The sequence below is a fragment of the Hypomesus transpacificus genome, chromosome 9, assembly GCF_021917145.1.
Source record: "Hypomesus transpacificus isolate Combined female chromosome 9, fHypTra1, whole genome shotgun sequence".
NCBI classification, from domain to species: domain Eukaryota; kingdom Metazoa; phylum Chordata; class Actinopteri; order Osmeriformes; family Osmeridae; genus Hypomesus; species Hypomesus transpacificus.
Genome location: NC_061068.1, coordinates 15,235,222 through 15,249,248, shown reverse-complemented (window position 1 = coordinate 15,249,248; position 14,027 = coordinate 15,235,222). Strand labels below are relative to the sequence as shown.

Here is a 14,027-nt window from a genome sequence, read left to right as displayed (position 1 = left end):
CTTTATTTCTCCCTCCCTCCCTCCCTCCCTCCCCTCCCTCCCTCCCCTCCCTCCCTCCCTCCCTCCCTCCCTCCCTGCTCTGAGAGCCCAGTCATATTACTGGTCATAAATGTGGTGTTTACAGTGTATGCATAAATGTGTGTGTGTGTGTGTCCATGTGTATGTGTGTGTTTCCATGTGTGTGTGTGTGTCCATGTGTGTGTCTAGGGTCACTGGGTCACCAACAAACACACAGCAGGTTTTCTGTCGTTCAGGTATAAAACATCTTTATTTCTCCCTCCCTCCCTCCCCTCCCTCCCTCTCTCCCTCCCTCCCTCCCTCCCTCCCTCCCTCCCTCCCTCCCTCCCTCCCTCCCTCCCTCCCTCCCTCCTGCTCTGAGAGCCCAGTCATATTATTGGTCATAAATGTGGTGTTTACAGTGTATGCATGCATGTGTTTATGTGTGTGTCCATGTGTGTGTGTGTGTGTCCATGTGTGTGTCTAGGGTCACTGGGTCACCAACAAACACACAGCATGTGTTCTGTCATCCAGTAAAAAACATCTTTATTTCTCCCTCCCTCCCTCCCTCCCTCCCTCCCTCCCTCCCTCCCTCCCTCCCTCCCTCCCTCCCTCCCTCCTGCTCTGAGAGCCCAGTCATATTACCGGTCATAAAAGTGGTGTTTACAGTGTATGCATGCATGTGTTTGTGTTTGTGTCCATGTGTGTGTGTGTGTCCATGTGTGTGTGTGTGTCCATGTGTGTGTCTAGGGTCACTGGGTCACCAACAAACACACAGCAGTTGTTCTGTCATCTTGTATAAAACATCTTCATTTCTCCCTCCCTCCTCCCTCCCTCCCTCCCTCCCTCCCTCCCTCCCTCCCCTCCCTCCCTCCCTCCCTCCCTCCCTCCCTCCCTCCCTCCCTCCTGCTCTGAGAGCCCAGTCATATTACAGGTCATAAATGTGGTGTTTACAGTGTATGCATGCATGTGTGTGTCCATGTGTCCAAGTGTGTGTGTGTCCATGTGTGTGTCTAGGGTCACCAACAAACACACAGCAGGTGTTCTGTCATTCTTTATCAAACATCTTTATTTCTCCCTCCCTCCCTCCCTCCCTCCCTCCCTCCCTCCCTCCCTCCCTCCCTCCCTCCCTCCCTCCCTCCCTCCTGCTCTGAGAGCCCAGTCATATTACTGGTCATAAATGTGGTGTTTACAGTGTATGCATGCATGTGTGTGTGTGTGTGTCCATGTGTATGTGTGTGTTTCCATGTGTGTGTGTGTGTCCATGTGTGTGTCTAGGGTCACTGGGTCACCAACAAACACACAGCAGGTGTTCTGTCGTCCTGTATAAAACATCTTTATTTCTCCCCTCCCTCCCTCCCTCCCTCCCTCCCTCCCTCCCTCCCTCCCTCCCTCCCTCCCCTCCCTCCCTCCCTCCTGCTTTGAAGTTCCGTCATATTTTTGGTCCTAAATGTAGTTTTTACAGTGTATGCATGCATGCATGCATGTGTGTGTGTGTGTCCATGTGTGTGTGTGTGTGTCCATGTGTGTGTGTGTGTGTCCATGTGTAAGTGTGTGTGTGTGTGTCTAGGTCCACTGGGTCACCAACAAACACACAGCTTGTCTTCTAACATCCTGTACAAAACATCTTTATTTCTCCTTATTTAGTCAGTAAGACACTATTTAGTTCATCACATTCAGTGGGACTGAGATCAAAGACAGGATTGTTGTTTGTCAACAATTAACACGTTAAGGAGAAGCATCACATGTGATCCTGAATAATACAACTGACTATTTTCCGATAAAAACTAGATGACAAACGCTATAATATGGCTTCAAAATGTACAATTAGGAGGCTAACAAGTAACACTAGCAGGTAGTAGCATTGCTACCAGTATTAGGGTTGCTAGGTAACGGAAGCTAACTAAAGCTAGCTAGCTTCCGTTTTGGAAAAAGAACTCACTCTGGTGAGTTGGTAATATTTAGAGATATTAATAATATTTAATATTAGTAATATTTACATCTAAAAGGTTCAAACAAAACAAACATTCTACACACACCAATATTTACAAACACTCTGGGATATCAATTCCAACTGTGTACAGTTCAATCTTCACTGCCATCTATGTGAGCACAGTGTGTGAGAGTGTGTGTGGGCTATTCTACCTGACACAGGGACACTGAGGAGTCAGGATCAACACTGAACCCAGGATAGAGGGGCTCAGTGAATGTGCTGTGGAATGTGTGCAGGTGGGTCAGTGTGTCAGAGGAGACTGTAGAAGGACAGAGTGCCGGCCGGCCAGTCCAGATACACTCCTACTCTGTGGGAGCTGGAGGGGGGGGCAGGTATGGCAGTGATCTTATTATTGTGCCAGGCATAGTAACTGTTATCATCACAGTACAGACTCCAGGACTTGTTATTGTATCCAAGCCCACAGTCATAACCCTCCCCTCTCCTGCTGATTCCTTTATATGTCACTGCTATATGAACCCCTGCTCCTCCACTCCACTCTGCCTCCCAGTAACAGCGCCCAGACAGACCCTCTCTACACAGCACCTGGTCCCAGGTCTCAAATCTCTCTGGGTGATCAGGATACGGCTGCTCCTCCCTCTCTCCTCCATGTCACCTTTCTGTTCTCCTCAGACAGAGAGAGGCGTCTGTATGCTGTGTTTGGGTCCAGTGTGAGCTCACAGGCATCTGATGGGGGAGACCAAGACACAATATATTACTGATCATCATCATTCACATTAGAATGTCTCCCTCTTCCTGCCCTCCCCCTTTCATTCTCTCCCTCTCTCTCTCTTTTTCTGTTCCTACCTCTCTACCCTGCTCTCTGTCCCTCCTCCATTCCTCTCTCTCTCTCTACCCTTCCTCTCTCTCTCTCTACCCTTCCTCTCTCTCTCTCTCTCTCTCTCTCTTTTTCTGTTCCTACCTCTCTACCCCTGCTCTCTGTCCCTCCCTCCATTCCTCTCTCTCTCTCTCCCTCTCATTCTGTTCTCCCTCATATGCTACCTCTCTCCCTCCACATCACTCTCTCCATCATCCCTCATCTCCTTCCTGATACGCCCCCATCACTCCATCTTTCTAGGGAGGAGGGGAAGATGGGAGGACAGCAGAGGGGAGCAGAGGGAGGAGAGGAAGAGGGGGGGAGAGGGAGGAGACATAGCACACACAGACGTAAACAGTATTGAATTAATTTAATTTATTAATTGTGTTAAATTACTGCTTCTAAAAGAAGTGTTTACATTGTTTGTTGGTGTGTCTATTTCTGACAGTGTCCAAGTCACTAATGGTATTGTCCCTTGTATGACCTTGTGTACTAGAACCAAGTAGCAGTCAATACTCACATTTCCTTCAAGGCCAGGTTTGATCCTGCACTCTCCACCATGATCCACACTGCAGGGATAAGCAGAGGAATGATGAAAATACACTTCACCTGTTGATAAGTGACTTAGCAACTGACCTTCTAAGTAAACATGTTGTTTCTCTCTTATCATCAGAGGTGTATTCCAGAAAGCAGGTTTTACTAACTCTGAGCCTAACCCTGAACTCTGACTTGATGAACCCTTGATGAGATGGGAAGCTCAGAGTTATCGCTTCCAGAGCCTAAAACGACGACCAGAAGGGAGCAAATCAAACTCTCCGAAAAGTGGGTGATCACACATTTTAAACTGCCTTGATCACCCACTTTCCGGAGAGTTTGATTTGCTCCCTTCTGGTCGTTGTTTTAGGCTACCTAGGTTAAGAACTGGTCGTGCCAGAGATTCTTTCATTCCTGTGGCTATTAGAAACCTAAATTCACTTGGCCGACATCATGATGTTTTTAAAATTATCGATTTATTTCCTGCCAATGGCCATTACTGTCCCTTGGACCCTGTCATGGGGTTTGGGGGAAGGATTGTTGTTTGTCCCCTCCACTCCCTCCCCCCCGCTCTGAGAGGTCAGTCCTCCCCTCCCCCCCTCCCCACCCTCCCCTCCCTCCCGCTCTGAGAGGTCAGTCCTCCCCTCCCCCCCCTCCCTCCCTCCCGCTCTGAGAGGTCAGTCCTCCCCTCCCCCCCTCCCCTCCCTCCCTCCCGCTCTGAGAGGTCAGTCCTCCCCTCCCCCCCCTCCCACCCTCCCCTCCCTCCCGCTCTGAGAGGTCAGTCCTCCCCTCCCCCCCTCCCTCCCTCCCGCTCTGAGAGGTCAGTCCTCCCCTCCCCCCCTCCCTCCCTCCCGCTCTGAGAGGTCAGTCCTCCCCTCCCCTCCCTCCCCACCCTCCCCTCCCTCCCGCTCTGAGAGGTCAGTCCTCCCCTCCCCCCCCTCCCTCCCTCCCTCCCGCTCTGAGAGGTCAGTCCTCCCCCCCACTCCACCCTCCCCTCCCTCCCGCTCTGAGAGGTCAGTCCTCCCCCCCCCCCCCTCCCTCCCTCCCCGCTCTGAGAGGTCAGTCCTCCCCTCCCCCCCTCCCTCCCTCCCGCTCTGAGAGGTCAGTCCTCCCCTCCCCCCCCCTCCCTCCCCTCCCTCCCGCTCTGAGAGGTCAGTCCTCCCCCTCCCCCCCCCCCTCCCTCCCTCCCGCTCTGAGAGGTCAGTCCTCCCCCCCCCCCTCCCCTCCCCTCCCTCCCGCTCTGAGAGGTCAGTCCTCCCCCCCCCCCCCCCCTCCCTCCCTCCCGCTCTGAGAGGTCAGTCCTCCCCTCCCCCCCTCCCTCCCTCCCTCCCGCTCTGAGAGGTCAGTCCTCCCCTCCCCCCCCCCCTCCCCTCCCTCCCTCCCGCTCTGAGAGGTCAGTCCTCCCCCCCCCTCCCCCCCCTCCCCTCCCTCCCGCTCTGAGAGGTCAGTCCTCCCCTCCCCCCCTCCCCTCCCTCCCGCTCTGAGAGGTCAGTCCTCCCCCCCCCTCCCCCCCTCCCCTCCCTCCCGCTCTGAGAGGTCAGTCCTCCCCTCCCCCCCCTCCCTCCCTCCCGCTCTGAGAGGTCAGTCCTCCCCTCCCCCCCTCCCTCCCTCCCGCTCTGAGAGGTCAGTCCTCCCCTCCCCCCCCCCCTCCCTCCCGCTCTGAGAGGTCAGTCCTCCCCTCCCCCCCCCCCTCCCCTCCCTCCCGCTCTGAGAGGTCAGTCCTCCCCCCCCCCCCCTCCCCCTCCCTCCCTCCCGCTCTGAGAGGTCAGTCCTCCCCTCCCTCCCCTCCCCCCCCCTCCCTCCCTGAGAGGTCAGTCCTCCCCTCCCCTCCCCCCCTCCCTCCCGCTTTGAGAGGTCAGTCCTCCCCTCCCCCCCTCCCCTCCCGCTCTGAGAGGTCAGTCCTCCCCCCCCCCCTCCCTCCCTCCCGCTCTGAGAGGTCAGTCCTCCCCTCCCCTCCCCCCCCTCCCTCCCGCTCTGAGAGGTCAGTCCTCCCCTCCCCCCCCCTCCCCTCCCGCTCTGAGAGGTCAGTCCTCCCCCCCCCCCTCCCTCCCTCCCGCTCTGAGAGGTCAGTCCTCTCCTCCCCTCCCTCCCTCCCGCTCTGAGAGGTCAGTCCTCCCCCTCCTCCCCCCACCCCTCCCTCCCGCTCTGAGAGGTCAGTCCTCCCCTCCCCTCCCCTCCCTCCCTCCCGCTCTGAGAGGTCAGTCCTCCCCTCCCCCCCTCCCTCCCTCCCGCTCTGAGAGGTCAGTCCCTCCCCTCCCCCCCTCCCTCCCTCCCGCTCTGAGAGGTCAGTACTCCCCTCCCCCCCCCCTCCCTCCCTCCCGCTCTGAGAGGTCAGTCCTCCCCCTCCTCCCCCCACCCCTCCCTCCCGCTCTGAGAGGTCAGTCCTCCCCTCCCCCCCTCCCCTCCCCTCCCTCCCTCCCGCTCTGAGAGGTCAGTCCTCCCCCCCCCCCCCCCTCCCCTCCCTCCCGCTCTGAGAGGTCAGTCCTCCCCTCCCCCCCCCCCCCCTCCCTCCCTCCCGCTCTGAGAGGTCAGTCCTCCCCCTCCCCTCCCCTCCCCTCCCTCCCGCTCTGAGAGGTCAGTCCTCCCCTCCCCCTCCTCTCCCTCCCTCCCGCTCTGAGAGGGTCAGTCCTCCCCTCCCCTCCCCTCCCGCTCTGAGAGGTCAGTCCTCCCCTCCCCCCTCCCCCTCCCTCCCTCCCTCCCGCTCTGAGAGGTCAGTCCTCCCCTCCCCCCCTCCCCTCCCTCCCTCCCGCTCTGAGAGGTCAGTCCTCCCCTCCCCCCCCTCCCGCTCTGAGAGGTCAGTCCTCCCCTCCCCCCCCCCCCCCTCCGTCCCTCCCGCTCTGAGAGGTCAGTCCTCCCCTCCCCCTCCCTTCCCTCCCTCCCTCCGCTCTGAGAGGTCAGTCCTCCCCTCCCCCCCCCCACCCTCCCCTCCCTCCCACTCTAAGAGGTCAGTCCTCCCCCCCCCTCCCCCCCCTCCCCTCCCTCCCGCTCTGAGAGGTCAGTCCTCCCCTCCCCCCCTCCCCTCCCTCCCGCTCTGAGAGGTCAGTCCTCCCTCCCCCCCTCCCCTCCCTCCCCTCCCGCTCCGAGAGGTCAGTCCTCCCCTCCCTCCCTCCCTCCCTCCCGCTCTGAGAGGTCAGTCCCCCCCCCCCCTCCCCTCCCTCCCTCCCGCTCTGAGAGGTCAGTCCTCCCCTCCCCCCCCCTTCCCTCCCTCCCTCCCGCTCTGAGAGGTCAGTCCTCCCCCCCCTCCCCCCCTCCCCTCCCTCCCGCTCTGAGAGGTCAGTCCTCCCCTACCCCCCTCCCCTCCCTCCCGCTCTGAGAGGTCAGTCCTCCCCTCCCCTCCCTCCCTCCCTCCCTCCCGCTCTGAGAGGTCAGTCCCCCCCCCCCCCCTCCCCTCCCTCCCTCCCGCTCTGAGAGGTCAGTCCTCCCCTCCCCCCCTCCCTCCCTCCCGCTATGAGAGGTCAGTCCCCCCCCCCCCCCCCCCCCCCTCCCTCCCTCCCTCCCGCTCTGAGAGGTCAGTCCTCCCCCCCACCCCCACCCTCCCCTCCCTCCCGCTCTGAGAGGTCAGTCCTCCCCCCCCCTCCCCCCCCTCCCGCTCTGAGAGGTCAGTCCTCCCCTCCCCCCCCCTCCCCTCCCTCCCGCTCTGAGAGGTCAGTCCTCCCCCCCTCCCTCCCGCTATGAGAGGTCAGTCCCCCCCCCCCCCTCCCTCCCTCCCGCTCTGAGAGTTCAGTCCTCCCCTCCCCCCCCTCCCGCTCTGAGAGGTCAGTCCTCCCCTCCCCCCCTCCCTCCCCTCCCGCTCTGAGAGGTCAGTCCTCCCCTCCCCCCCCCCCCTCCCTCCCGCTCTGAGAGGTCAGTCCTCCCCTCCCCCCCCCCACCCTCCCCTCCCTCCCGCTCTGAGAGGTCAGTCCTCCCCCCCCCCCTCCCCTCCCCCCCCCTCCCTCCCGCTCTGAAGCGTGAGGTCAGTCCTCCCCCCCCCCTCCCCCCCCCTCCCCTCCCTCCCGCTCTGAGAGGTCAGTCCTCCCCTCCCCCCCCCCCCTCCCTCCCGCTCTGAGAGGTCAGTCCGCCCTCCCCCCCTCCCTCCCTCCCGCTCTGAGAGGTCAGTCCTCCCCTCCCCCCCCCCTCCCTCCCTCCCGCTCTGAGAGGTCAGTCCTCCCCTCCCCCCCCCCCTCCCTCCCGCTCTGAGAGGTCAGTCCTCCCCTCCCCCCCCCCCCTCCCTCCCTCCCTCCCGCTCTGAGAGGTCCCTCCCCCCCCCCCTCCCTCCCGCTCTGAGAGGTCAGTCCTCCCCTCCCCCCCCCCCCCTCCCTCCCTCCCGCTCTGAGAGGTCAGTCCTCCCCTCCCCCCTCCCCCCCTCCCTCCCTCCCGCTCTGAGAGGTCAGTCCTCCCCTCCCCCCCCTCCCCTCCCTCCCGCTCTGAGAGGTCAGTCCTCCCCTCCCCCCCCCCTCCCTCCCTCCCTCCCGCTCTGAGAGGTCAGTCCTCCCCCCCCCCCTCCCTCCCTCCCGCTCTGAGAGGTCAGTCCTCCCCTCCCCCCCCCCCTCCCTCCCTCCCGCTCTGAGAGGTCAGTCCTCCCCCCCCCCCTCCCCCCCTCCCCTCCCTCCCGCTCTGAGAGGTCAGTCCTCCCCCTCCCCCCCTCCCCTCCCTCCCGCTCTGAGAGGTCAGTCCTCCCCTCCCCCCCTCCCTCCCTCCCGCTCTGAGAGGTCAGTCCTCCCCCCCCCTCCCTCCCTCCCTCCCGCTCTGAGAGGTCAGTCCTCCCCCCCCCTCCCCTCCCGTCTCCCCCCCTCCCTCCCCCCCCTCCCTCCCGCTCTGAGAGGTCAGTCTCCCCCTTCCCTCCCCCCTCCCCCCCCTCCCCCTCCCGCTCTGAGAGGTCAGTCCTCCCCCCTTCCCTCCCCCCCCTCCCTCCCGCTCTGAGAGGTCAGTCCTCCCCCTCCCCTCCCCCCCCCCTCCCTCCCTCCCGCTCTGAGAGGTCAGTCCTCCCCTCCCCCCCCCCCCTCCCCCCGCTCTGAGAGGTCAGTCCTCCCCCTCCCCTCCCCTCCCTCCCTCCCGCTCTGAGAGGTCAGTCCTCCCCTCCCCCCCCCCCTCCCTCCCTCCCGCTCTGAGAGGTCAGTCCTCCCCTCCCCCCCCCCCTCCCTCCCGCTCTGAGAGGTCAGTCCTCCCCCCCCCCCCCCTCCCTCCATCCCGCTCTGAGAGGTCAGTCCTCCCCCTCCCCTCCCCTCCCCCCCCTCCCTCCCTCCCGCTCTGAGAGGTCAGTCCTCCCCTCCCCCCCCCCCGCTCTGAGAGGTGACATGAAAACTTCACTTTAGGAGGTTATTCAACATCCTCTAGCCTGCCTTTGGTCCCCTAGTGGCTAGAATTTTCGATAGGTGTAAACCAAGCCCTGGATGTTCTTCTCCCCCTTTGAGAAAATGAAGGCTCAAACGCTCTGTTTCAGACATTTTAGCCACCACTGTTTCCTTAACTTGAGCCAATACAAAGTTGGCCTTGCTGACCGTCTGAAATTAAATTCTGGATCAGTACTCCTTGGTCCAGCTACAAACCTCGGACAAGTAAGTCAACTAACGCTATATCATTTTTTTGCTTACCATATGGTTACCTAGCTTGCTACCCTTAGAATCTGGCTGTAACATTAGCTCTGCAGCCATCAGCTGAGGTACTGTCGCTAATGTAAAGGTAGATAGCATTAAGTATGTGTGTGAATACACATTCTGTAACGCAGTGTTGTACGCTTCGTTGTTATGTGGATAACGTTCTGCTGTTGGTGTTATGGCGTGAGATATCCGCCTTTCCCCACATTGAAATGACTGAGTGTGCAGCTCTGCAAACCAGGGTTATCAGATGAGAATGGGCAAATTCGAGACATCTTACTGCAACGGGTCTACGATCCATTGCGATACATCCACTGTAAACATTAGCGCATGGTGCTGCCTCTCCTCCTCATTTAGCATTCAAAGCTACAGACACAGAAACAGCGCGTTCTGAGGAAAGCTCATTATGGGACTAGGCTACTCGTAGTGGCTATAATTCTGCACCAAGGCTGACTTTCGGGTAAGAGACTTCAGATACAGTATTAGGGGACCACTAAGGCCTATATAAAAGCATCCAAATACAGCATTTCATGTGACCTCTAATCAAAGGTTTCCCTTCGTGCTTTTGGTGAGAAGTCTTAGGAGCTAGCTACTTACCCTGCGTCATGGAGCCGACCAGTTAAATGATTTAGCATTAGCGTTGCTACCAGCATATGCAGAAATTATTTGTTTGTTGTTGTTGATTTTGTGAAGGTGTGAATAATTTTGGATTCATATTTAATATGATAACGTTCTGTGTAACAAATGATCCCCCCCCCCCGCCCCAAATAGATTTCTAATCTGTGGGAAACACTGTCTGTGTTGTGTAATGGTGTTGGCATTTGGCATTCTAATCTGGAAATAGAAATTGTCTGGCGTGCAGGCGAGTATGAAGACATTTTTAGAAAGCAGAAAAACAACTGCAACAGCAAAAGGGGCAATGTTCATTCAGTACATTTCAATGCAGTATATTAATTTGACATTTAACCACACGTCTTACTAGCCTGGCTCTGCCCTCCTACCTACGTACTTCCGCTCAATTTTCTTTTTGCTTCTGTACTCCGTCTGGGCTTTCCGTATATTAGTCGATGTCTCAAGTCAACTTTTTACCATCCAATCAGAGAACAGAGGGAGTGGCTGAGAACGATGATGTTGATGTCGTGTTGATGCCTAGTTTGAGTTGTAGTTCAGTAATGGCGGCGGAGAAAGATACGAGCGAAGCCATTCGGTCCGTTGTGGCAACGCTGCCGAATATCCAGAAGTTAAAGCCGGAGCAAGAACAATCTTTGCTCCCCACGGGGTTCGTTTGATTTTCCAGCTCGCTCTGTTAGTGGTTGTTAGAAAAGATGTAACTGTTATCCTGTTTAAGAATGATTCTGTTTACAGTATTTCGTGTGTGCAAAGAGAGGCCTAACCCCAAATGTGAACTCTGGGTAACACTAGGCTTACGTAAACAAGGGGACCTGGGCTTCACCACTATCTTACTGGAGGCCATTAAAGAGTTAATCATATGGTCAGGATTGCAGGGGTCAGAGAGCGCACACACGCACACACTCAAACACGCACGCACACACGCACGCCAGGTCTATGCAAGGGAGCCAATGAAGAAGAGCAATGGGACATTTGCATGCCTTTGTCTTAGCCAATGACTGTAAAGAGCGGGGTTGCTTAAATAGCTCGCTAGCACAACATGCTAGCAGATAAACTTGTAGCACAATGGCGTGTGATGTTTTTGTCTCCTTGTGGGCCGGCCACAAGCAAAAAAGCTTACTTAACTTGTTCACCGACTGACTGTGCAATGCTTGATAGATTAATATTTCTGACAGTGGTGAAGGAGTTGGCAAAGGCGAACGCTAGCGATTGGTTATGGCAGATCCAGAGTGGCTCTGGGCAGATCCAATAGTTCTAAACTTCAACAGAGTACCCGCCTTCAAGGAAGTTAACGCTTGTCAATGGAGCGAGCCCAGACTCTCTGTACAAATGAACTGTACAAGAGTCGGGTTAGGACCAGGCTAACGTCTTACTACATACTAAATATTCTATTTTTAGTTTATCTTATTTTTACTGCTGCTGGTTTTTCTATAGGCACTAGGGATGGGCATAATTAATCGACGATCGATTATCGATCATTAAGAATTTAGTCGATAACATTATTTGTTCATCGATAAAACTAACGCGTGTTCTGTTGCGTAGTGTGAGTCTTGAAGGATTGCAATGGATTTCGCTATGTGGCAGCAATTAGCTAAACATTTTACCAAATGAAGCCAATGTTTGGAAAAAAAACGCCACAGGCCTACTCAATTACCGGCGAGTTTCCATGTAGCTATTTCAAAAGTAAATATGAAGAGGTCACGGCGAAGTGTAGCGTGAGACCATATTGACAAAAAATTCCTTTGTTCACTGCCAACACTGCAAAGCTGAGTATAAATACAACTCCTCCACGACTCAAATGATGTACCACTTGAAGAACGTACATCCGACCCTGGTTAGTGGCGGTGCATCCTGTTCTTCGTGCTAGCACGGAGGAGCTGCGATGCACAACGAGCAGAGAAAATTACCCAACGGATCTGTAAGTCCATCGAGATGGATATGCTACCCTTAAGTATTGTTGAGGGCGAAGGTTTTTATGAAGCTTTGTTAATTGGCCGGAAAAAAACGAGGGTCAGTTGTGTTTAAACACAGGCTTCTAGCTGTCGGCTCCGCTTCTAGGAGTTACAGAAATAGTTGTTTTTCTTGTAATACCTAGTAAGGGGTCCCATTATCGTCCACCTAGTTCTCGACGCTCGTTAGCAATGTTACCAAAATGTCGTTATACTACAAATTAAAAACGTTAGGCCTATGTCACAGCATTATACTTTAATATATAGATACACACCTATATTATAACATTCCGGTATTGAAATCCAATCCGGATATGCCTAGAAATGTTACTTTCCTGATTTTAGCAGTTAGCCAGGGGGTCCCATTATCATCCACCCAACCACTTTCAATGGAGAATTGTCAGTTTGACGCTGCGGAAGGCAGATGCTACACATACGGTTTGAGAGCGTATTTACACACTCAAATCTCGAAGTAAGAAGCTGTAATTTGGTGTGCAGCATAATAAAATGTGTACATATCGATGCGTTACTTTCTTTCGTTGCTGCTGCATATTTTCTTTAAGAAATTAACGGAAGAAACGGTTGTGGACGATAATGGGGCCCCGAACGTTGGAGATTTAGAGTGGACGATAATAGGGCCCTTTACACTACAGATCTCAATGCGGAAACACACTGTTTTTTCTATTTTCACTGCATTTTAATATAGCCTATAAATTGTGAATTTTCATATAAAAATGTTAATGATTAATCGAAAATCGATCGTTAATTCTCCCGACGATCGATTAAGACAATTTAGTCGAATGCCCATCCCTAATAGGCACACTTGCACTTAGAGATTCATGTTGTTAAAATTGTAACTCGCTAACGACATGCTCTTATGGTTCTTCCCTTTGGCACTTATTTTTTGGTTGTTCACAATGTGTGCTTCTTGTTTTGGCTACCCGCAATGCTTTGGGTCTATCTTGTTGTTATTATCAGTGACCTATGCACTTTGTAAAGCTCTCTCTTGGAAGTCGCTTTGGATAAAAGCGTCTGCTAAATGAATAAATGTAAATGTACTACAGGTGAAGAAAAAAGTAGAATAATCCTATGTGCACAAAACAACTGTCCCAATCTTCTCCTGTTTAATGACTGGGCATTACGAGAAGGAGGGTCCATCAACCTCCACAGCACAGATTAACAGTGAGATGTTCAGTAAATGCCAGGTTAGCTCTGCATGGAAAACTGTAGAATTTCATGTCATCCGTATGTGTTATATGGCTTCAACAACAATCTTCTCTCTCTCACTACAACAGACCCGTCTGTGAATAGCCCCTCTCTCTGTGCACGTGTAACCGGTGTGAACTGGTGAAACTCACTCCTCAAGTATGTAACAGCTCACCGGCGTCAACGAATAGCTAGCTTTTCTTTGGCGTAGTTGGTAGTGGTCGCGCTTGCTGATTCCATTTATTTTTCTTGTTGAAGTCCCCAGCTACATTCACTTCAAACCGACACTAGGACCTAGGTTTGAGCTGAGCTACATTTGACAACGTCTGGTTTTGGTGACCTCTCTTTCTGGAGCTAAAAAACCAGAGATTCCCTCATCTCAGGGTCACTAAACCCGCTTTCTGGAAATACAATTATGATTGTGGCTACAATCATAGTTGAACCATATTGTAGATTGTAGAGTAAAAATGCAGTTTTTAATTGTATCATTATGAAATGCAAGGCCTATTAAACGTAGTTTGATATATGTTCAGTGTTAAGCGACATTGCATTAAGAGGTATATAAAAAACAAACATCTCCTTACTTGAGTTTCTCCAGTCTGCAGTGTGGATCCCCCAGTCCAGCAGAGAGCAGCTTCAATCCTTTTTCTCCTGGATGATTGTAGCTCAGGTCCAGTTCCCTCAGGTGGAAGGGGTTGGACCTCAGAGCAGAGGCCAGAGAAGCACAGCCTTCCTCTGTGACCAGACAGCCTGACAGCCTGTAGAAAGAGGATCAATATAGTGACAGAATCCATCTGGGCCTCCAGAGTGGGTCAGCACAGAGGGGTTCATTTGGCAGGTGCTGTCATAGCTGCACCTCCCCTCATTAGACAGAGTGACCCACATAATCCCACTCATTCAAGACGGGTTCAAGTAGACAAGGTCATTGCGGGTGCACCCACTCAACAATACAAGTTTACCTTTTTGACATTGTTATAAATACAGACAATAAATCTATATATTTGTACAACATGGCTTTTGTATTGGGAATGTTGGGATGATAATACAAAATCGAGGATAAAGAACAAGCAAGTTTGCTCAACAATTCAATCAATTAGCCAATTCCCTGGCCTGAATATGTCCACTATTTGAAACAGTTATCATATTCCAAAGGAAGAAATCTTAGTGCATCTAAACCAGCCAAGATAAATTAGAGTGGGCTATAGGGAAGGGAATTATGCGGCAGATAATATATTCCCCCCCAAAAATTCCCGCATTAAAAACAATACATCATGACAGTTTGCATGATTTGAAATGGTCACTTATTATCACACTGGCATTTAATTATCACT

The 14,027-nt window shown here is 54.4% G+C and overlaps 4 protein-coding genes across 8 annotated transcripts in view; 1 reads left to right on the top strand and 3 right to left on the bottom strand.

Moving 5' to 3' along the window:
- LOC124471292 (NACHT, LRR and PYD domains-containing protein 12-like) overlaps positions 1 to 14,027 on the bottom strand; it is a 1,476,309-nt gene that overhangs the window by 654,843 nt on the left and 807,439 nt on the right. The window lies entirely within an intron of this gene.
- Positions 1 to 14,027, top strand: part of LOC124471300 (NACHT, LRR and PYD domains-containing protein 12-like) — a 479,590-nt gene that overhangs the window by 97,051 nt on the left and 368,512 nt on the right. The window lies entirely within an intron of this gene.
- Positions 1 to 14,027, bottom strand: part of LOC124471378 — a 257,270-nt gene that overhangs the window by 172,339 nt on the left and 70,904 nt on the right. The window lies entirely within an intron of this gene.
- Positions 2,573 to 14,027, bottom strand: part of LOC124471309 (NLR family CARD domain-containing protein 3-like) — a 58,088-nt gene continuing 46,633 nt past the window's right edge. The window contains exons 6-9 of the mRNA XM_047025778.1: positions 13,281 to 13,454; positions 3,325 to 3,373; positions 2,990 to 3,061; positions 2,573 to 2,674 (exon numbers count right to left, since the gene is read on the bottom strand). Coding sequence (XP_046881734.1) covers positions 3,017 to 3,061; positions 3,325 to 3,373; positions 13,281 to 13,454 — 268 coding nt within the window. The 3' untranslated portion in view covers positions 2,573 to 2,674; positions 2,990 to 3,016. The remainder of the gene's footprint in view (positions 2,675 to 2,989; positions 3,062 to 3,324; positions 3,374 to 13,280; positions 13,455 to 14,027) is intronic.